At 40.2% G+C, this 21,670-nt stretch overlaps 3 protein-coding genes, 1 long non-coding RNA gene and 1 pseudogene across 4 annotated transcripts; 3 read left to right on the forward strand and 2 right to left on the reverse strand.

The window, feature by feature from the left end:
- The first annotated feature begins 2,620 nt into the window (after window positions 1–2,620).
- On the forward strand, window positions 2,621–3,151 carry LOC149099273 (uncharacterized). Its single transcript, XM_089276789.1, has one exon. It carries the CDS (start codon window positions 2,621–2,623, stop codon window positions 3,149–3,151), a length of 531 nt encoding a protein of 176 aa, XP_089132915.1.
- Window positions 3,152–3,422: 271 nt separating this feature from the next.
- On the forward strand, window positions 3,423–3,983 carry LOC149099274 (uncharacterized). Its single transcript, XM_089276790.1, has one exon. The coding sequence runs from the start codon at window positions 3,423–3,425 to the stop codon at window positions 3,981–3,983; it is 561 nt and encodes a 186-aa protein (XP_089132916.1).
- A 4,549-nt stretch (window positions 3,984–8,532) lies between these two features.
- On the reverse strand, window positions 8,533–12,070 carry LOC110065540 (uncharacterized; annotated as a pseudogene).
- A 2,400-nt stretch (window positions 12,071–14,470) lies between these two features.
- LOC149099275 (uncharacterized) lies at window positions 14,471–15,229 on the reverse strand. The gene has a single exon (XM_089278681.1). It carries the CDS (start codon window positions 15,227–15,229, stop codon window positions 14,489–14,491), a length of 741 nt encoding a protein of 246 aa, XP_089134807.1. The 3' UTR covers window positions 14,471–14,488.
- A 4,109-nt stretch (window positions 15,230–19,338) lies between these two features.
- On the forward strand, window positions 19,339–21,075 carry LOC149099276 (uncharacterized). Its single transcript, XR_016203982.1, has 2 exons — window positions 19,339–20,611; window positions 20,954–21,075. It is a non-coding gene; the product is annotated as an uncharacterized LOC149099276 (long non-coding RNA).
- The last annotated feature ends 595 nt before the right edge of the window (window positions 21,076–21,670 follow it).

A 21,670-nucleotide genomic window follows, 5' to 3' on the forward strand; every position in this document is an offset into this window, starting at 1 on the left:
ACAAAATCAACCAAGTATTGAGGGGTGTGTCTGTTCCTAGTAGGGTAACGCTTCTCTGGAATGCCTTGGGTAGTTGATTGCACAGGAACAGCTGGCTCCCTTGGGTTTCTTCCCACTGCAATTCTGGCTGTTCAGCTGCTGGCGATGCTGGAATTGGGTCTGCTGGAAACTCTTGATCAGCAATAGGCACTTGGGGAACCCAGGATCGCTGTATAAGGTGGTCTTGGTGACGTCTCAAGAGTTGGCCATTTTCTAGCTGAACTGCATACATACATACATACATACATACATTTTATTTGTTATCAAATTAAAATTACAATTGTAACATGCCCGCGGATAGCTGAGCTAATCTGGGCGGGTCATGTTTGGACGAGTTGTTAATATACAACTAGGTACAACTAAATACAACTGAAGGTAACAAGAGAACTAAAGAAACTAGAATTGACAACGATGACTAAAGACAACTAATAAACTAACGATATTACAAATAATAATTAACAACAGTTACGACGAGAGACTACAGATACACTAAAGCGAAATTATTGAATATTAATGAATACATACTAGGAGGAAAATAAATTCAGCTTTACTTTTTGAACGATTTCTGTAAGATCAATATAACAGTCTTCTGAAGCTAGAATTTCAAAAAGTATTTGTTTTATTTTCCTCTTAAAGACATTTTTTGGAAGCGTTCTTAAATATATAGGCATTTCATTCCAAATTTTTGTTCCAATTCTAGAAAATGAATTCACTTGAATTGAGAGTCTAGAACTTTGTGTGTAAAAATTATTTGAGACAGAGGATCAAGTATTGTAAGAATGAATATCAGAAATGTCTTGAAAGAGATCTTGAATGTTTCCAGGAGCATTTCCGTGTCTTATTTCAAACATAAGGCTAGCTAAAAGCTCATAATACAAGAATTTTAACGGTAAAACACTGGCATCAATAAATAAAGGAATCGTATGTTGATTTCGCTCAGAAAAATAAATAAAGTGAAGAGCTTGCTTTTGGAGCTTGAGAAGCTTTTCAAGGTGTGATTTATATGCTTGGCCCCAGGCCACCAAACCATAAGTTAAATAAGGAGTAACTAAGGATCTGTAAACAGTTAAAAGAGTTTGTCTTGGCAGAAAGTGCCGTAGTTTACAAATCAATCCTGCTGCGAAGGAAGTTGGACCCGTGGACTCTTTCAAGATTCCAGGTAACCACCTTGGTCCTCTTTGGAAGTTGCTTGCGTAAACTGCTTCCCCTTCCTGCATGGTGCGTTCCTTAGCATGCCAGTCATGTGCCTGTTTCTGAGAAGCTTGGCTTTGTCGCTTTTTCCTTCTGATTTCCGGGTAGACTAGGTCTAGTCTTGATCTGGGTTTCCTTCCTAGAAGTAATTCTGCAGGGGACACTCCTGTGGAAGTCCGTGGGGTGATTCTGTAATGAGCTAGAAATTCTGAAACTCGTGCCTCCACACTTCCTCCACTCATCTTCTTCATTCCCTCCTTGAATGTTTGTACCGCTCTCTCAGCCAGTCCATTAGACGTTGGGTGGTGGGTGCTGTTCTGATGTGACGGATCCCGTTCTGTTTGAGGGAATCTCCAAACTCTTTGCTCGCGAAGTTGCTGCCATTGTCTGTGGCAACAATTTCCGGTAGGCCATGTGTCACGAAAGTGATTCTCAATTTCTCAATGGTAGCACTTGAAGTTGACATATTCACTGGAAACACCTCCATCCACTTGGAGTGGGCATCCATCACAATGAAAAACATTTTTCCAAGGAACGGACCCGCATAGTCTAGGTGGAGTCGAACCCAGGGTTTATGAGGCCATTCCCAGGGATATAGAGGGGCTTCCTGTTTTCCTGGCAGGGACTGCACTGGTGAACCTTCTGCTCTACGTCTGCATCCATTTTTGACCAACACACAACTTCTCGCCAACACCTTCATGCAGCAAATTCAAGGGTGTGTCTCGTGTAACTCTTCCACCACTCTTGCTCTTTCCTTAGGGGGACCTCTACTCGATTCCCCCACAGCAAACATCCATCTTGAACACTTAATTCATCTTTCCTAGTGAAGTAGGGCTTCAATGCTTCATCTGAGTTGTGATTAGGCCAACCATGCTGAACGAACTTGACTACTTGTGACAGTATTGGATCACATCTGGTTCCGGTTCTGATCTCATTTACACTCACTGGTGTTGAATTGAGGAGTTCCATTGCAAACGCAGTTTTTGCAGGCAAAGGTGTAGTTGAAGGACTAACCGGCAAGGGTAGTCGGCTGAGGGCATCAGCATTGGCATGTTCTGGTCCTGGTTTGTACTCAATGGAGTAGTTGTATGCAGCTAGAGTCAAGGCCCAGTGCTGAATTCTAGCTGCTGCCATAGGCAGTGTGGCCTTCTTCTCATTGAACAATGATTCCAATGTGTTTAAAGATACTGTAGTTGTAGTCAGGCATAGTAATAAAATCTTAAAAGTTGTTGTCACTGACTTAAAAATCTTAAAATAGATGTTTCAGCTAAGATACTATAACCTTCAGTGATAAAATGAATGTTAATGGTGTCTAAATGTAAATGAGATGTTTATAAGAATATGAGGAACTCGCTAGGGATTAATTTAGCATTTTGTAAATGTCTGGAATATGCACCTAGATAACCGCTCAGATAACCACTCAGATAACCGTGGGAATGACCCAACAGAGAGATGGGTGGTGAATATATCTAACAAGCCCCTGAGCAAGCTAGACAAAACAGCACTGAGCTATGGTTTCAACTTCGCGATTACACCAACGAAGTTGCCCATCGCAGAGATCCTGTCATCTGTTGAATCTGGGATAAAACATCTACCACCTGCATCAGCTAATCTTATCTGTGCAAAGACAGTTTCAATCTTAAAGGGAAGCAAACGTTCACGTCAATCTAACATAAAGAAAGACCAGCTTGAAACATTGAAAGCACTATCGAAAGATCCATCAGTCACCATCCATCCCGCAGATAAAGGCAGTGCATTAGTAGTGATGGATAGCAGCGACTATCAACAAAAAATATATGGCCTGCTACAAGATGAAAACACTTACACAAAGATTTCAAACCAGCGCAAAAATCCCACGTCGAACACAGAAATCTCTGAACGCTCTGCTCAAACAAATCAAAGATCCAAAATCAATCCATGATCCTGGTGCGCAACAACTCGACGACAAATTGTACTACAAACTCTGAAGCACTGATGCCACACCAGCTACTTTATTGATTACCAAAGATACATAAACCCGAGGTCCCACTGAGACCCATCACCAGTTCCATCAACTGCCCCACCTATCAGGCTTCCAAATACCTAGCTTCTATTTTGTCTCCGTTACAACACAACCAATTCACTGTTACGAACAGCAACGACTTGAGATCATGCTGTCTTTTGATGTTGTGTCGCTTTTCACATCTATCCCCATGGCATTGGTACTCGAGGTGACTAAGACCAGACTTGAGTCCGACTCGACCATCCCCGAAAGAACCAATATGTCTGTGGACAACATGAAGTTGCTTGAATTCATGCTTGACAACAACTACTTTGTCTTTGGTGGCGTTTTCTACAAACAAATATTCGGCTGTCCCATGGGTTCACCTGTAAGCGCCATCTTGGCAAATTTGGTGATGGAACATGTCGAAGAGAGAGCGTTAAGTACTGCACCACACCCCCCTAAGTGGTGGTACAGATATGTCGACGATAGCCATGTTTGCCTTGCCCGTGAGCATCTCACTGAATTTCACTCCCATCTTAACTCGATCAACCAGCACATCAAATTCACAGTCGAAGAAGAGAGTGATAGATCCATCGCATTCCTCGACACGAAGACAACTAGAAATACTGATGGATCAATTAAAACCAGTGTTTACGGAAAAGCAACCCATACCGACAAGTATCTCCATTTCAACTCTCACCACCCTTTGCAACACAAATGCTCAGTGGCCAGAACCCTTCTTGACAGCAAAGAATATTCCGTCGACTGATGGAGACAAAAAATCTGAAGTACAACACGTGGTGGACGCACTCAAAACCAATGGTTACACGGACCAATTCTTAAAAAGCTGCCAAAGAACCAAACCACCTAAAGCATTAAATCAGCCCCAAAATAATCAGCTTCAAAGCCACAGAGGCTTTGTTACTTTGCCATATTTTCAAGGAATCTCTGAAAAAAAAATTGCAAGAACTTTGGGACAATTCGACAGAAATGTTGCTCATAAACCCGTCAAGACGGTTGGTTCGATCCTGAAGAAACCGAAGGACAAATTCGATCAAGACCTGTCAACTGGTGTCGTGTATAAAATCAATTGTAAAAACTGTGAAAAACTTTACATCAGTCAAACATCCAGAGCACTGAGATCCAGAACAAAAGAACTTAAAAGAGCCGTCCTCACATGTGACAAGAACTCTCTTTTGGCGCAACACTGTATGAAAAACAACCACGAATTTGATTTTAATAATGTCAAGGTCATAGACTGCTGTCCCTTGTGGTCGTGTAGATTGTTCTTGGAAGCGTGGCATTCCATTTGCGAACCGAACTCAATTAATGACCACGCGCATATTCCAGACATTTACAAAATGCTAAATTAATCCCTAGCGAGTTCCTCACATTCTTATAAACATCTCATTTACATTTAGATGCCATTAACATTCATTTCATCACTGAAGAAGGTTCTAGTATTTTAGCCGAAACGTCTATTTTAAGATTTTTAAGTCAGTGACAACAACTTTTAAGATTTTAATGATTCCAATGGTTTGTGATCAGTCACTGGACTAAAATGTCTGCCATAAATGTACTGGTGAAATTTCTTGACACCAAATACTAGGGAAAGTCCTTCTCTCTCAAGATTGGAATAATTTCTTTCTGCATTGGACAGTGTACTGGAGGCATGTGCGATTGGATGTTCTGAGCCATCATCCATTCAATGCGAGAGAACAGCTCCCAAGCCATATTGTGATGCATCGCATGCCAAGGTTAACTTCTTCTGACTATCATAATGGACAAGGAGTCTAGAGGACTTCAGGAAATCCTTAGACTTCTGGAAAGCCTGCATCTGCTCTTTACCCCAATGCCAGCGGGTCTCTATGTAGTAAATCATGCAATGGAGCCAACACGCTCGACAGGTTAGGCAGGAATTTCTGGTAGTAGTTAATCATGCCTAGGTACGATTTGAGTTCCGACACATTCTTGGGCGCTGGTGCATTGGTGATCACTTTGACCTTGTCATCCAATGGTTAAATACCGTCTTTGCTGACCTTGTGACCCAGGTAGGTTACTTGAGGTTCCGTGAACACACTTGTTTTTCAGAAGTCATAGTCGTTTCAAGACTTCTTCCAGGTTGTTTAAGTGATCTTCATCGCAGGCTCCGGACACTAGGATATCATCCATCCGGATGCTTACATAAGGAATGTTCTGCAGTAGATTCTCTATGTTCCGCTGAAATATTCCTGGTGCTGACGATATCCCGTAGGGTAGGTGGTTGTACTGGAACAACCTCTTGTGTGTGTTAATGGTGGTGTACTGTTTAGATTCATCATCCAGAAGAAGCTGCTGGTAGGCTTGGCTCATGTCCAACTTCGTGAATTTTTCATCTCCTCCAAGTGTCGCCAGGAGGTCTTTAACCTTTGGGATAGGATAACTGTCCAGTTTTGACACTTGATTGACAGTTATTTTGTAGTCTCCGCAGATGCGAATTGAGTCGTCTGCTTTCAGAATAGGTACAATGGGAGCAGCCCATTCCGAGAACTGAACCGGTTCAATCGTTCCCTCATCTTGTAGCCTCTTGAGGTCAGCCTCAATCTTCCCTGTCAGCATATGGCACTGGTCTCGCCTTCAAGAATTTTGGTTGTGCCTCTGATTCCACATGAATTTTTGCCTTTGGGCCCTTGAAGGTCCCAAGTCCTTCTCTAAACACTTCTGAGTAACGGTCAACCAATTTTTCAAGTGAAGATTCTTGGTTGTTTTTGACAACTTGCATTTTGAACAACTCCTTCCAGTTGAGTGTCAGAACTCTCAACCAGTCCCTTCCCAGTAAGTTAGGCCCAGATCCTTCCACCATGAGTGTTTGCAGTTCCACTTCTTGTTTCTCATACTTCACAATAACATTCAAAGTTCCTATGACCTTGACTAATTCACCTGTGCACATTTGGAGCTTCACTTTAGCAGTTTCCAATATGCTTTCGGTTGTTCACCAGATTCCCTGCAATAATCTCTTGGATAATCCAGCGGTATTTCGTAGAGCAACATTCTATCCTTTGTTGCAGTGTAATTACGTTTGGTGCCTCCCAAAATTTGTTAAGCTAAAGTATTACCATTTGGCTTTGAATCTATGGTTAAGCATTTTTTTTGTCATAGTATTTTGAGCAGTTTCCCTACTGTTTTATTAGATGGTTGTTGCAAATTATAGAAACCAGTCGCTTCTTTTATGTGAATTATGTATGATTTCATTCTTTTTGAGCATGATTGTCATTGAAATTAATTGCCTTGTTTTTAGGAACTGAGCCAAGACAACCAGTAAACACGGGTGCACTAGCACACCCAACACCAGCAGATCCTGCTGTGGTCAGAGCTGCACCACATCAGGAACAACCTAATAGAAATGTTGCCGATGCATGGGCCGACAGTGTACTAGGTGGTTTGGAAGACCATCCACCTTGTCAACACTGTCTGATGGGTCCCTGTATCACTGTCAGTGAGGTGACCAGGATACAGGGATCATGTGCTCCAGATATTACAAACCATTCAAAACGCCACAAAAATTATCGTAAGTTCTGGAAGAGTCTAAAGGACAGGGGTTTGTGGCAGCACGAACTTTATCTTCATAGGAAGACCTCAGCTGGCCTGAGCGAAGTTGAACTTCAGGAACTTATGCCCCAATGTGTCCTTGATGACACAAGGAAGCGCTATCCCAGCCCACCGGGTGTGCCATACATGGGGCACAAAAGGGCGTAAAGCGAGGGCCAAAATAAAACGTATAAGTGGAATAGAGAGGGTTGGGGAGGGAGGGAGACCTTTTCCAAGCAACTGTGTTTTGTCATGGAAAATCAGCATTATTTGTGATGTTACATTTATCCCTGGCATAGGGTGTGGAGCTGGGGGGGGAGAGGGATGTTGTAGCCACCCTTCTCCCCACATTAAGGTGCCAAAAATATTGATACTGCAGCATAAAAATGGTCTGAAAAAATATTTTGTTTTGTGATCTTTTTAAAAATATTTTCATCAACTATAAGAACCATTTGCAAAGCTCTCAACAAAACTCATCACCAAAACTCTTCTAGAAGAGATCCACAGTGTAAGATCCACAGTGCATTTGACAATTATCTGTGGCATCACTGACTTCAAAGTGCACATTTTCTGCCCTAAGAAGACCAAAAACCTACCTTAGAAGCACCATGAAGCAGGATTGGCTAAACAAATGCCTCCTGCATTGTTGTAAGTCTATTAGGGACACATGGAACACCATAGACATTAACAATGAGGGCCCCCCCCCCATGTTTCAAAATGCTCTGCTGCCCCAGCCTTGTATTATTGCTATATGTCTAGTGACACTGTGGAGCTTTGAATGGTTTATAGACCTGTACTAAACAGACTTGTACAGAAAGATATATTCAAGCTGTGTGGTGCTGGGTCTATCTGTTAATTAACTTTAAAATGTGACTTATTGACATTGTTTTGGGAAGCAGATAAATGCAATCCAGGTTAGATGAAAATTGTTATACAGTACTGTAAAGCAAAGTTCATTTGCCGTATCCTTGAAATAAAGGTTCTCTATAGGGATTGAACCAGTCATATAGCTCACATAAATTTTGAAAATGTAATAAACAAGCAGAGTAAATCTTTATGGCAGTCTGTTGATCATGACTTTTATTTAACTTGGTGGCTCCTAGAGGAGCCTTTGGTTTTTGACCCATAGAGTACAATGTCATGCCAAGTAGATACTACCCTACAGGATTTTCCCTGCAGAGTGCAATGCAGGTACCTTGCATATTGGTATTATCAACTGGAGGGTGCAATGTCATACCAGGTAAGTATGACCCTACAGGACTTTTCCCTGCGCAGTGCAATGCAGGTGTGTGGCTCTTTCAAAAAAGAGCCTTTTTGGAACAGGTCTTGCATGCTAGTCATCCTTCTTGCTCCACAATACTCAGTAGTTCAACTGGAAAAATCTACTCCAAATAACCTCCCTGAATAGAAATGTTTTGGGGCGAAGATTTTTGTGACCTGTTCTGCGATTCGGTCGGCGCACATCTTGCAACAAACTGACTGAGGTTGCTTCTCTGTTAACATTTTCATTCTGCAATGATACAATAGCAATAACAGTGTACATAATATCAGCCATACATGTTAAATTTGATGAACTGAAACATGGGATATTTACCATTGGCATACAAACACAGTAAGTCACTTTATCTGCAAATTGAGTATATAGAGTATACTGGTGGGGAGGGGGCAGGGGGTAGATCACCCTGGTATGTATGCAGATTATTAAAGGCAAGCACCTTCCCAATCTACCTGTCTGTGACTTACCCAATCCATTACTGCCAGAGAATGCGCATGTTGAAAGCGCAGTCAGCAAAGTGAATTCTCTTTGGGCAGTAGATGAGAATGCAGTTGTTGAAAGACTCCACCCAGTAAGTGTCACGACACTGCAATTATAGAAATGGTTCAGTGTTAAAGTAGCTTTGTGGTGATTTGTCAAAACCTTTCTTGGAAATTATTTGCTCATTGTTCAAGTTCTTTGGCATAATGAGCTAAAGGCTTACTACGAAACACAGAAGAAATACCAATGGCTGCTAATATACCAGATAGTAGTCCTCAGCAAGCTTGTACACCTTTGATTCTAAAATAAATTTGTGCAGAGCAGCCACTGCTCTTGCATTTGTAATTTTAGTCTTGCTGCACTGGTATCCAGGTTTCTTGCACTTTGACTCGGGATCACATCTACCATGGTTGCCCTACAATAATGAGTGGCTAGATTTCAGATTTTTTAAAAATTTATTTCAACACTAGGAGTAGTTGTTATTCTAAGAAATCCTTGCTTACATTTCAATAATTGATATCAATCAGTATTCTTGACCTTTTCATACCTGATGATGTAGTAGAGAGTGCCATACCTGATAGTGATCAACTACTGTGAGCAGTCTCCTCCTCAGATCATCTGGACTTGTGCAATTCTTCATGGAGTAGTAGAAGTGCCGTTTAACACTGGCCTCTAAAAATATTGGCAAATTCAATAACAGTTATGCATCTCAATATACCTGACTACCCCTGTGGAGTTGTACCTAAATATACTATTTGTTAACTAGGAAAAAAAGATTGCAGTACGTACGCTTGTCTGATAGCTCTGAATACCACTTTTCACCTTCCCGTTTCTGAGCACCACTACTTATTTCCTTCATGGCCTTTGCCACTCCCTTCGTTCCTAAAAAGCAACAAGATATTAGGCGAAATAAAGTAAGATTACTGATACACTGGAAGACAAGGCTTATGATTTTAATTCTAAAGAAATTGAAATCCCATGAAACACCATGTATTGTCTTGTTTTCAAATCCACTGAAAATATGTTACTAGTGCCTGTAAAAATAAGTACAATCATGATCTTAATGTTGCAATAGGAATTGAATTATCAGGTAATTAATTTCTTACCATGCCAAGTGTCAAATGAATTTTGTATGTTCTGCTGTAAAAGCCAGTTTTTTATTTTTGGCACAAAGTCATGTGCCACTTCTATCACATTGAGTCCTGAAAGATGTACCAGCATATGTTAATAAACTACTGTTACATTGAGATGAATACATGTAATCTAGACGCATGACAAATGGTGCGACTGTAAATACCTTTAGCTTGAACAACAGGGATAATTTTTTTAATAGCCTCAAACTCATGTGTTTGGGAGCTCCAAAACTCTGCTTTTGTCACCGTTTGAGCAGCCAGTACATGTTGGGTCCTATAAAATAGTAATGCTTCACTGTAAGTGACCACTGGAGACAGGAAGGCCGTTTTCATAATGTATTAAGACCTGTCTTTGGATTTTAATTTCATATTGCACTGTTATTGCCCATTTAAAACCCAAAATCAATAAACAGGTTATTCACAATACACTTCTATAATTTGGTATCCTACTAGTTGAGGGCAGTTGTTGAATCAGAACATTGACTCCATTAATATCTGGTGTTCTTTTGTGTTTGATTGAAAACGTGTACAGCAAGTATATTGTAGCATGAAATAATAATGTTACAAAGGGATATCAACTGCTGATCACCACTGGTATGTACTTACTCATAAGATATCATTGCTACTGTTGAATGGTACGCATTAGCTGTCGAGTCATGGCGGCAATCAGTTATGACAGTCTAACAGAGAAGAGTACAGTATTACAAGACCTTTTTAACATGTTCATATGTATAAACTATCAGATGCATGTGTAAGTATCACTCAGAGGGTAGAGCTGTATATTGTGCTAGGTATAAATTTGATTATGCTGAAGGTATCACTGACTTATGGCCCCATGCCCCACTGGGGGCAGTAAGGATTAATGATGATGATGATCACTGACTTACAGCTCCATTCCTGTCCTTGTATGAATCAGTGTTTTGGACCTCACATATACTGCTTGCTATTGGTACCTCTGCAGTTTGATTCACTGTGTTAATATAACCCATGGTGTCATAATACAAAAAAAAGGCACAGATTTCATTACAGGTACTAACATTTACATTCCAAAAAGAACACCAACAGTAACAAACCATTACCTCCTCACTCAAAAATATGTAATGATGAAGATGAAAACTACAATAGTGATAATGATGTAATGTGAACTGAAGTACAATGATGACAGTAATAATAATTACACTTTTGTTTATGTACAATTACCAATTGCAGCAATTATATAATAAGTACATACAGCTGTAATGAGGGCATGATGGAAATCAGTGTGCTAGTTTGTTATTATAGTTTACTATAATAATTATAAAATGTTTTCACATCATAGTTAATAGTATTACACAAAGAAACATTGACTATATCGAGAGCTCACCAAAATCAATATACTTGTCTCCAACATTGCCAAGTTTTGCAGCCTCAGCAAAGCCTTGGTACTGGCTTTCAAGCATACCAGAGCTTGTAAAACCATGAACCAACCTAAAAAACGATGGACAAGGCATTGTTAACAGTCCTTCCCTAATCCTGTGTAACAGTAAGTGCAGTGTTGTGGTTATGCAAGCAAAACACAGAATGTTTACACGAAATGTATATAGATAATAGCAAATTCCAAGGAGAGTGCCACCGGTGCATGACAAAAAATAGGGATAAACCGATAGTAAATCAGTAGTCATGCCTTGAATCCTTTTTGCGACTGTAAATTTAACTACAGCAGGTATGTGCAATAAGCTCTATTTGTTCTCGATTGATAACAGCAAGTCAAACACAACTCAGATTTGTTGGTGTAAGACCTCGTACCCATTCCTGCATTCCGGGGACGTCTGGTGAAACAACTACCCAACTAATTCAAGAAGGAAATAATAATTACTAAACCGTGAAATGACTAGCTTAAAAGGTAAGCTTGTTTGCTACTGAAAGAGCAGCACTGTGATAAAAATATAAATAATTGTCTTACCTGCAATTGGCAGTGTACTTGTTGCCAAGTATGGACGAGTTAGCCCATTTGACTCTGCCCGTTCATGCAGCACAACTCTGTCCTCAGTACATGCCCATCCATAGCTGCAGTCCCATCGAAACCGTATTGCGCACTACATGCACATCCTGTGGCAGTTTCCTGTAGCAAAACAGTAAGACTGTCCTGTCCACAGACAAAAAAATTTTCATCCTCACGAGCTGGGGACAAAATCTGTTTACATGGTGGAGCTTCCCCACACGGCCACTGACACTGGAAGTCGGTCTTTTTGGCTTCTCTTTCGGCATAGAGCTCAAAGACAGATTCAGTGGCATTCGCTTGCACTTCAACCGAGTGCATTTCTTTGTCATCTGGGCCGCTTTTCCCCTCATAACGATCCATGAGAGCGATCAGGAAATCGGCATTGGTTCGACCAGATCTAAGATCGGCCATATTGCGTAGCCAAATGAATCTCTCGTTTGTGGCTCTCATCTCTTCTTCACCGAAACCGAACTGAAACTTCAAACTGAATTGCGGTTTGCGAGGTTTTTCCTTTTGTCTCTCGTTGTAGACTCTCTGCTTATCACACTTAGCTTTCTTTGCACAAGGCTCGCCTGGACCCAACATCCCACGATCGCGAAAATGGTTCTGTTTACTACAAGGAAATCCCTCTAATTTTATTCGAACTTTGCGCCATCACTAGCACCAATGATAGAGCTCGTTATATTTATTAAAGTATACACAGACCAATAGTAAGTCTCAAAAGAACAGGGGAAGAATCAGAACAAAGGAAAACCCGGGGAAAGTTAGTGCTAGGGAAGATATTCAAACAAATGGCGTGCGATCGAAAACACCTTGAAGTGTTCAGGTAAACTACACCCAATTTTCTGCATGTAAACCAGGAATAACACAAGAATACACTTAGGTTTGAAGTATGCTTTTATTGTTTATTGACAAAGATTGTATTTTTTGAAGGAAAGAAGCAATTTTGATTCTCGCCTGCCAACGGCCTGATGTCCGCCATGTTGAAAATTTCGTGTATTAATTTAATCAAACAGGGGGGAAACCGGGGGGAGCCCTATTTATACGGAGCCCCCGCGTTTAAGCCTCCAACATTTAAAGATAGGATACTAATTTTCACTTGCATTGAGATGACCGTTACATACTAATGTTGACAAACGATAATTTTATCATGGGAAGCAACAACTGACAAGCAGATTTGAAATTCACAGGTTCGCAATAACAACAACTTATGATTAGACTGTCGTCATGAAATAAAAGGGAAGAAAACAACAAAATTACACTGATGAATACAATTGAAACAAACACATACGCAAAACACACATATACAAGCGTTAACTGCATGCTATCTAAGAACGTAAAGGACTTTGTGTCTTATCCGTCCTAATTTGAACTTAAAACGAAAATAATAATTTATCAGTAGGGCTTAGAAATAAAGATGCGCTAAAGCGCAGTCGGGCTAGCTTTACAGTCATACATTGTCGAGGTCTTTCTTGGAATGAATCCATTTGGGTGCGCCATCAGGTGAGGTCTTAACATAAATCTTCCTGTCCATGGACCATACACTGACCAAAAGTCCATCTTTTCTCGTTTGGTTGGCTTCTTTCATTAAATCTTTTCGGAAGGACATTAGGTTTTCGTTGATGTATAGACGTTACGCGGCCAAAACCGTGACTGTTGTGGAATATGGAAACAACTGTGTAATCCTCACATTTTTAAGTTCAGTTTGCTTTTTATAAAGTGCAGTTTTCTTCTTATGGCTGATAAACTTTACGATTATATTCTTTGGTTTGTTCTTTCCACTGTATAATTTATGTGAGATGTCGATATCATCTCTGGATCAGAACATTTAACACCTCACCCAACTTGATGACCACATCTTCTGTAGAAGTATACAAATCTTCGGGGACGCCATGAATTTCCAACAAGTTCTTGCGTCTATATATCAGTAGCACGATCACCATACCCATTCATGTAACGAGCCCGAAAAAATTAAAATTTTCTAATTGGGGGCAAAATCACTTCTTTAGCTTTATTTTATGCTCAAACTTAATGATCTACAATTTTTTTGGCAAAATATTACATTTTCGCCTAGTTTAACTGAATTTTTAATTCACCCATAATCCCTAGTGGGTGTGGTCTTTATATAAATGATCAATTTTTCAAAAGTTTTTTTTCACTGGTACAAGTAAAAAGTAGAAGTGAAATATCTTGACCTTCACACAAGTATTTTGCATTACATGGAAGCTAATATTTTCTCATTCAGATCAACTGGTACTTTAAAAACTGACTTTCTCCCCCTCATTACAACATGAAGGTCAGAACAGATGTGCCTTACAGTTGCTGCATGAACAATTGCAACTTTTCGTTCATCGAGTTTGTAAGTCATGTCAATTAGGTTGTCCCGGAGAAAGAAGTGTCCTCTAAGCACTTCCTGTCCTGCAGTGTAAATGCTGCCATAGTCATCAGCGGTGTTATCTGCCAGTTCTTCGACTCCGTTACTCTTCACTCTCAGAAGATAATAGTCATAACTTGCATCATCATCAGCTGCTACGGCAACCACACTCCGCTCTATTGCTAGGTCTGCTATTTTAACAGCTGTGTCTGTTGTCACTACCACATTGTTGTCTTGTGCATTCCTGGTGGTTGCTGGTGATGCTTCTCTTTCAATATTGAGCTCCTGCCAGTCATCTACCCACTCTGAATTTTACATTGGTTGCCAGTTTCCAGCAAGCAGTTAAGGCAATAGCAGGATCGATCTCGTTTAAAAACCTTGCACTGTTCTGTAGTGCATTTTACAGCATGGATTTTTCAAATGCCCTTCACTTCTTTAAATTTTTGGTCAGGCCTGTTCCTGTCTACTGAATCTTCACAGTTGCAGGGACATAAAAAAGGCGCTTCTTCAAGTTTATGGACTTTGTTCTGGATAAGTAGCTTGAGGCTGATGGCAAGGTGAAACTGTCACTGAGGTACGCATGGATGTCCTTTGCACTTTTGATTGCAGCTGATCGACGCAGGACTGCCTGGCTCACTTTCTGCTGAACATGAGACCCAGCAGCATCCTGTTCACCTTTGGCATGCGAGGTTTCAAAGAAATTACACTGGATTTTGTAACCAAAATCTGCTACACAACAAGACAAATCTCGTAGGCAATGGAGGGATTTATATTGGGCTGCACAACTATCAGTGAACTTGTGTATAACTGGGATCTGTTGACCAAGATCCTTTGTGAGATATGTGTTCAAAAGTTCCTGCACCCTATGAACTGAGTTGTTATCTTGAATAACATCATCAGAAATGACAAACACATGCTCCTTTACGACCTCCGGGTTCTCCTCTGTACTTTCAATGCCATCATTCTTTTCTGTAGAGTGGCGGTAGAGAATGGTGACATGCAGGGAAACCTTTGCCACATCAAAGTACTCAGACTGTGTTTCATCTTGAGACCTGCAGGTATATCCCTCTGAGTAGTCATGGATAGCGACTGCATGATCCAGTGGTAAATGCTCAAGGAGACTGTCGAGTTGTTCTCGTTGCCACTTGGCCATAAAGGAGTGTAAGGGATAGTCTTTAAGACGATACTTGAAGTATCCAAACATTTGCGATGGTGGGGTCTCCTTAGTGACAAGGGCAAGTTTCTTCTTCTCCTGACCATTCGCCAAAAACTTTCCAGTTGAGACATATTCATACCATCTCCAGATAACCACTCCCTCATTGGATTCTTCTTCGGGAAGTAGTTCCATCAAATGGACACCACACTGGTCACATTCTCTTTCTAAACATGCCATTTTATGGTGTGCATCTTCTTCTGCTTTGGGGCATAGGGTCGTTTCGGCAGCCTCTGTTATTGTGACAGGAACACAAACAGCTTCATCCTGATCTTTGTTTTTTAAAACAGCCTTGTGGAATTTCATGCAATCTCCAAAGAGGATCTTGATCTCTTCATGTTTCCAACAAAGGCAGGACTTTCTATCACATTCTTTGGCAGCTTTCATGAAGAATGGTTTAAGTGACTCAAACTTCCTCTGCTTTATTTTGACATTGGGGTGTAGGGCCTGGAATTCCAAGAAGGCTTCTGTCTGGGACTTTTCCAGTATGTGCTTTGCATGGTCTGTGTACTGGCTCTTCCCTGTACGATAATGAGCAAAATCTTTCTTGTCTCCTGTTGGACTACTTGCTTGATTTGTCCAGAAATCATAGACTTGTCTTTTGACTTCCTCAGAAACAGCATCAAACCTCACTTCTCTTTTGGAGACAAGCCAACTTGGCTCTTCTCCCTTAAGGTGGTCTTTGCCCTAAAAATGAAATTTTTTATTAACTATCTTTGAAGATATCTTTTTACACCATCTTATAGATTGTCACTTCCTGACTCCAAAATGACTGTTTTCACTTTGTGAATGTTAATGGTTAATGATTAACCAGCCCCCCACTGGTGAAAAATGTGGGTCTATTATAAGCAGCATAACTCCGTTTAGAATGGTCACAGAAAAGTAAAATTAGCTTTATTCTATTTCAAAATAAATTACCCAGGTGTTAAACCTCAAAAAACAAGGAAACTATGATTGCTTTGATAATTTTTCCTATGAAAAAGGGAAAGCAGTGACAGATACTTCAAAAAACTTTTTACTGCAAGTACAGTGTTAAACATTCCCAATTTTTTTGAGGTTTGTCACCAAGGGAATAACATCAGGAAATAATGCTGAAAGTTTCAAGTCAATTGGTTAAAACCCCACAGAGATATCCTGCTTGGAAGTGTCGCAATTTGGTAATTTTCATAATTTGAGAAAAATGGTTCAAAAGTTGAGACATAATTTAATGAGATAATGTTTTTCTCATTTTTAATGAAATAACCTCTATTAAACTTTTTTCAGACAGTTTTGCTTGATAGCATTAAATAAGTGTTCAGAAGGATCCTGAGGCATAGGTCACTCCTTTTGTTTCTTGAGCTCGATCCCCTTTTTGTTTTTGATGGGCTCGAAGCAACTTTCTTTTTCGCTTAGAGGTATCTCTTTCTTTGTAAATTGCTTTGCCAAACCTCAGTTTGTCACTTCTTTTCATTTCCTCAAGACAGAACTCCCCAGGTTCAATTCCACTGTTTGTGAGTGTATTTAATGCTGCTGGGCTTCCAATATTGAAGTGGGAAACAGCATCATTCACTCCAAGCTTTAAAGTGTCAGCTCCCACAAACACATCTTTTGGCACTCGGTCCCATATCATCCCATTTATGGCTTCATTTTGATTCTGGGTCTTTCCATCCAAGCACCTGGTCAGCAGAGCATCCTCACTAAGCCTCAAGTAAATTGGCTTAAGCTGAGCAATGATTTCAACAGGCAGCCCAGGACCTGGTTTGAACAACTTTGTACCATTTGCAATGTCTCTGTTGAAGCGACACCAGCTGTCTGCTCCTTCAGGACAATAACAATGTAAACTGCAATCCTTTGAAGACACACAATGTATGTGGCTGGCATAAATTGCCTTCTTCATTTCCGATAGATTGCCAACATTGCTTCTTATGGTAATCCCATAATAATTTTGCAGCCTGTCTATCATTCTATCGGTCAGCTTTCCTTTACCTCCCATACCTTTGTTCTCTTTCTTTTGTTTTCTTAAAGCTGTCCTCACACGCTTCTGGACATGTCCAACACATTCTTTCTTTACAACTTTAAGTCCTTTGTCTATGTAAGTCTTCTGTACTCCATCGAAACCCTTGCTATCTCCATCCCCATAATATTCAGTGTAATGCAATTTGTGTTTTTCCTCACTTCTCTCAAAGATTCACTTCACTCCTTCTGTTTCCATTGATGGAGCTGAGCCTTTAAAATTTGCTTTGCATTTTGGGGCATGGTTTATCTGCCACTCCTGCTCTGCTTGGAGATCATTATTGGTCTCATGTCTTTGGCAGGTCTGGCAGACTTTGCTCAGCAGTTCAACATCAAGGCATTTGCCTGTGTCAATTGATAATACTGCTACACAACCATTCAATGAGGAGTGGCCTCTTTTCTGCCAGGTCCCATCGCAAGAAACCCCACAGTTTGAAAATCCTTCAACATCTTCACCTTTCAAATGGTGAATTTCTTTTTGGGCATCACTCGTGGTCTGATTGGCCACAGCTTTTGCTACTTTGAGCAGAGCTTTGTTGTGCTTACTGTATGCCTTTGGTTTTGGTGGGGGTGGCATGTTCATAATTCCACAAAATCTCCTAGCGAATGCTTCCCCTTGCCCAATCGTTCTCATCCCATAAACAAGTCTTCTGTTCACCTCATAATAGCTTGATATCTTTTTAGACGTGTAAAAACAATGGTTCCACCCACAGTCCAAGCATAATAATCGAAGACATGATGCACAACCATGCCTTTGAAAGGATACCTCTGTTGACTGAATATTTGACTCACCACACTCTTGGCAACACAAGAGCCTCAATACATCAGCCAAGATTTCCACATCTATTAGACGATATCCACTCAGACTGCTGCCGATTATTTCTTCTTTTTCTTCTTTAACCTCAAGCTTGGCCTTGATCTTCCTTTCTGAGGCAGACTAGATAGTTACATTTCCGTTGATAGGTTTTTTGATTTTCGCCGATTTAGGACTTCTCTGAATATGCTGATTTCCATGGTACTTACATTTATGGGGTCTATTGCCAGTTCTCCTTTTGATTCCACGCTGAATACTTTTTTGGTCCCATGATACAACTTAGAGAGAACGTTGGGCATGAGATTTTTTAACGTTTTCCCCAAAAGCAAGGGATTTGAAGGCTCTCAAAGCTGCTCTTTTCTCATTGGAACCACTTTTCTTCACCTGCTTCAGGCCCTCTGAAATATCAGCTGCCATTGCTCTCAAAGACTGTTTCTTTTTCTTCTTCTGGAGTCTTGAATGTGCCTGCCTTTACGAGATGTTTTCTTGTTCTTGCACTAGCACTTATTTTCTGGATTATTTCAGCGCACTTTTTTGGAGTTTCGGGCAGTGATTTTGTAACTTTCCTTACTGCCCTACTTGTCACCATTCTGTTTGTAAATCCAGTTGCATCGCCATCACAATCATCCGCTCCCTGTGCATCTGCAATTTGCTTTCTTTTCTCTCTGAACTTTTTTACTCTTTCCCTGGTTTGCTGCCTTTTGTTTTTCCATCTTCTCCTCCCAGGCAATTTTCTTTTCTTCTCTTTTGTGAGCCCGCTTCACGCTGTTTGCTGACTCCACCGTGTGTTGGCGAGTTCACTGAACAGGGCTTTCTTCAGTTGGCATTTTTCTCTAGCAGATGCAGCCCTCTTCTCGCAATTTTTCTCGTACTTTTGATTGTTCTGTCTATTCTTTTCCTTCTTTTTTCTTCTCCACTCTTCGATTCCTGAGAGCTTTTCTGGCTTGTTTTTTCCCATAACGAAATGAAATAATTTCGAATGCAAATACAGTATTTACAGATTGCTCAATTCCCGGAAAATTAAATCCCCTAAAAATTTTCTCCGACATCCATTTCAGGAGAGGTTACTAAGCTTTTTCTTCGACACAAAAGCATGACATCGTTGCAAAGTAAACTGTAAATTTCACAAGGCTTTTTAGCAAGGTTATGGCCACATGGTGGCACACATGCTCTCTTTTTATGCTGAATGTTTCCAGATACTTTTCCTTCTTGTCTTTTCTTCTTGGATTCCAGCAACTAAACATACCTCAGAGAGCTGGTATTTTCTTTCGAAATTTCAGAAAATCAATCGCAAACTCCTCAGATCTCTCCTTGAAAATTTCATTGAACTGTTTGTAACACTCTTGCATTGAGGGTGCTCTGAATTTTGCTGTTCCCTCTCCGTTTTCCTGGCGAAACGTTTGAGTTGTTTCCTTCACTTTTTCTAGAGCAGCCGTCCAAGCAAAGCCGCAACTTGTCAGGCAAATAAGGGTAGCAACCATTTTTACTTTGAAGAGCGAACTGTGCTTGTGAACTGAGCCACTTTGAAAGAAATACTAGTGTGGTTGAAGTTGGTGGAATTTTAACTGAGCAGTACATTATATGCCCACATAAATTAACAACAGACCATCTTTTAAATATTTTAAGATTTTAATGGAATATCGTTTCACCAAAATAGGCTTTGAGGGTAAAATTAAATTTCACATTAGCAGTTTAACAACCTCACTGTCTGCTTTAACAGCCACAAATGCCCTTCGTTCCTCACGGCACTGCATCAAATTATGTTATAAAATCGCAAAGCCTAGAAGTCATTCAGTATAGACCCTTTTCGGCAAAACATTTCTACTTTTCAAGCGATGATTTTGTTGTGGGAAGTAGCATTTCTCTCCAGAAAGGAAGTAGCATTTCTCGCCTACCTTCTGAAATGTCATAGCAACAGTGACCTCCACTGTTTCTAAAACCCATAGGTTCACAAACAAAATGGTGCTCTGAAATCAAACCGAAGTCGAGTGCGCGAATTCAACTGCAGGAGCAGTTTTTACACACTTTAGCCACGTGTTTGACCCAAAACATTTTTGTAGGACCCCAGTAAACATGTTATTTACTGGAAAGGCTACATTCGTGAAAAGAAAAGAATCAGTTCGACATTTGCCACAATCTACCCAGAAGTGCCTAAATTCACTGTAGAACATTGAACAGAAAGTTAAGTCATCCTTGCCAGTGCGTTTCAGATTCTTCATCTCACGAACTATCATTCTGACAAGTTTGGCATTTTAAGGCAAGCAAAAAGTACTCCTGCAAGGATAGCAAATAATATTGGCGGGAAAATGTACATTAAAGCGTCACGTGACACTTGTGTGCTGACAGTTAGTGTTGGGAAAACTAGGAAAAAATTCTTCAAAGCAATCTAGTGCATAAAGACTCATATATACGGTTTTCATAATTTTAAATTTTATTGCATTTTTGCCTATTTTTTAAGCTTCACCCAGACCTTAACATACCTGTGAAGGGGCCGTCTCACAAGTTACGTAAGGGCAACTATCTGCCTCGTGCAGTTACTTGCCACCATTACAGTAATGGATTCATCGGTAAGTGTGAATATTAAACTTGTGCTATAGTAGTATTTTTTAAATCAGAACCTGCAAAATCGAATGTTTGCCACTTTGGAAACTCCAACAGAAGGCTGTAAATGCCAATGTTGTTACAGCACCAAGCGGAAAGGTATGAGTTATTGTGGTTAAACTTGTAAAAGCTGTAACCGGCACTGTGGAGACCACTGTTGATGTGGCAGAAAAAATAACAAGCCGTGCAAGAGCAGGGTAAGTCCCTATTGAAAATAAATCAAATCTGTTTATAGTTTGGTTTCTGACATTTTTCTTTAGTAGTTCAGTTCAAGTCTGAAACTATTCCTATTCTTTATGTGCTTTTAGGAATCGCAAGATACAATTTATGCTACTTTACCATGTGAGAAATGTGAGTGCTTGAAGCGATCAGGGTTTTCAGCTTTCCAGTGCCAACAACTGTGCTAATTATCGCCTATTAAACCAAAGAAGAGGAGAGGATTAAAGAAAACATCGACGTAAAGGTAGTGTTGAAATCTTTAAGTACTATTTTACTCCGAGAAGTGTAAAGACTGTAAAGACTGTTTACTTACTTATTTCCCATAATCTACATGTGAAGCATGCACTGTCGGTTACATCAGCAAGTTCCATTTGTTTCACTACAATCCTGTTGATTTGACAATTTTTTAAAAAAAACAGATTATGGCTGCACTCTTCTATTCCAATCAGCTTACAGGAAGATCACTCCCAATTGTTTTGAAGACTATCTGTAAATGCACCCTAGCTATAGTGGACCAGGGAGTTTTACACATAACTTTTTTGTTTCATCTGTCATTGTTTTGTTTCATTCTTCTAATAAGAGTTTATGGATACACTGGATGCCCATATGATACGGAAACTAGCTATTAAGGTCACTAAGAAGAGGAATTGGGAGTATGGACTTCATCCATACTCTCCTTATTTTAGAAAGACCAGTTACATGCAAAATATTCTTCCTAATGGGAAAACATTAAACTGGCTGGTGTGACTAAAAATTAACTAAAACAACCAGAGATGAAAGTGAAACTTAGCCAAGGCAAAGTGCAT

Source organism: Orbicella faveolata, unplaced genomic scaffold (assembly GCF_042242905.1).
Source record: "Orbicella faveolata isolate gen_17 unplaced genomic scaffold, um_ofav_v1 contig_46, whole genome shotgun sequence".
Lineage (NCBI taxonomy): Eukaryota > Metazoa > Cnidaria > Anthozoa > Scleractinia > Merulinidae > Orbicella > Orbicella faveolata.

Coding starts and splice junctions, on each gene's coding strand:
- LOC149099273 (XM_089276789.1), top strand. CDS start 2,621: ATGCACCTAGATAACCGCTCAGATAACCACTCAGATAACCGTGGGAAT.
- LOC149099275 (XM_089278681.1), bottom strand. CDS start 15,229: ATGTTTGGATACTTCAAGTATCGTCTTAAAGACTATCCCTTACACTCC.
- LOC149099274 (XM_089276790.1), top strand. CDS start 3,423: ATGGCATTGGTACTCGAGGTGACTAAGACCAGACTTGAGTCCGACTCG.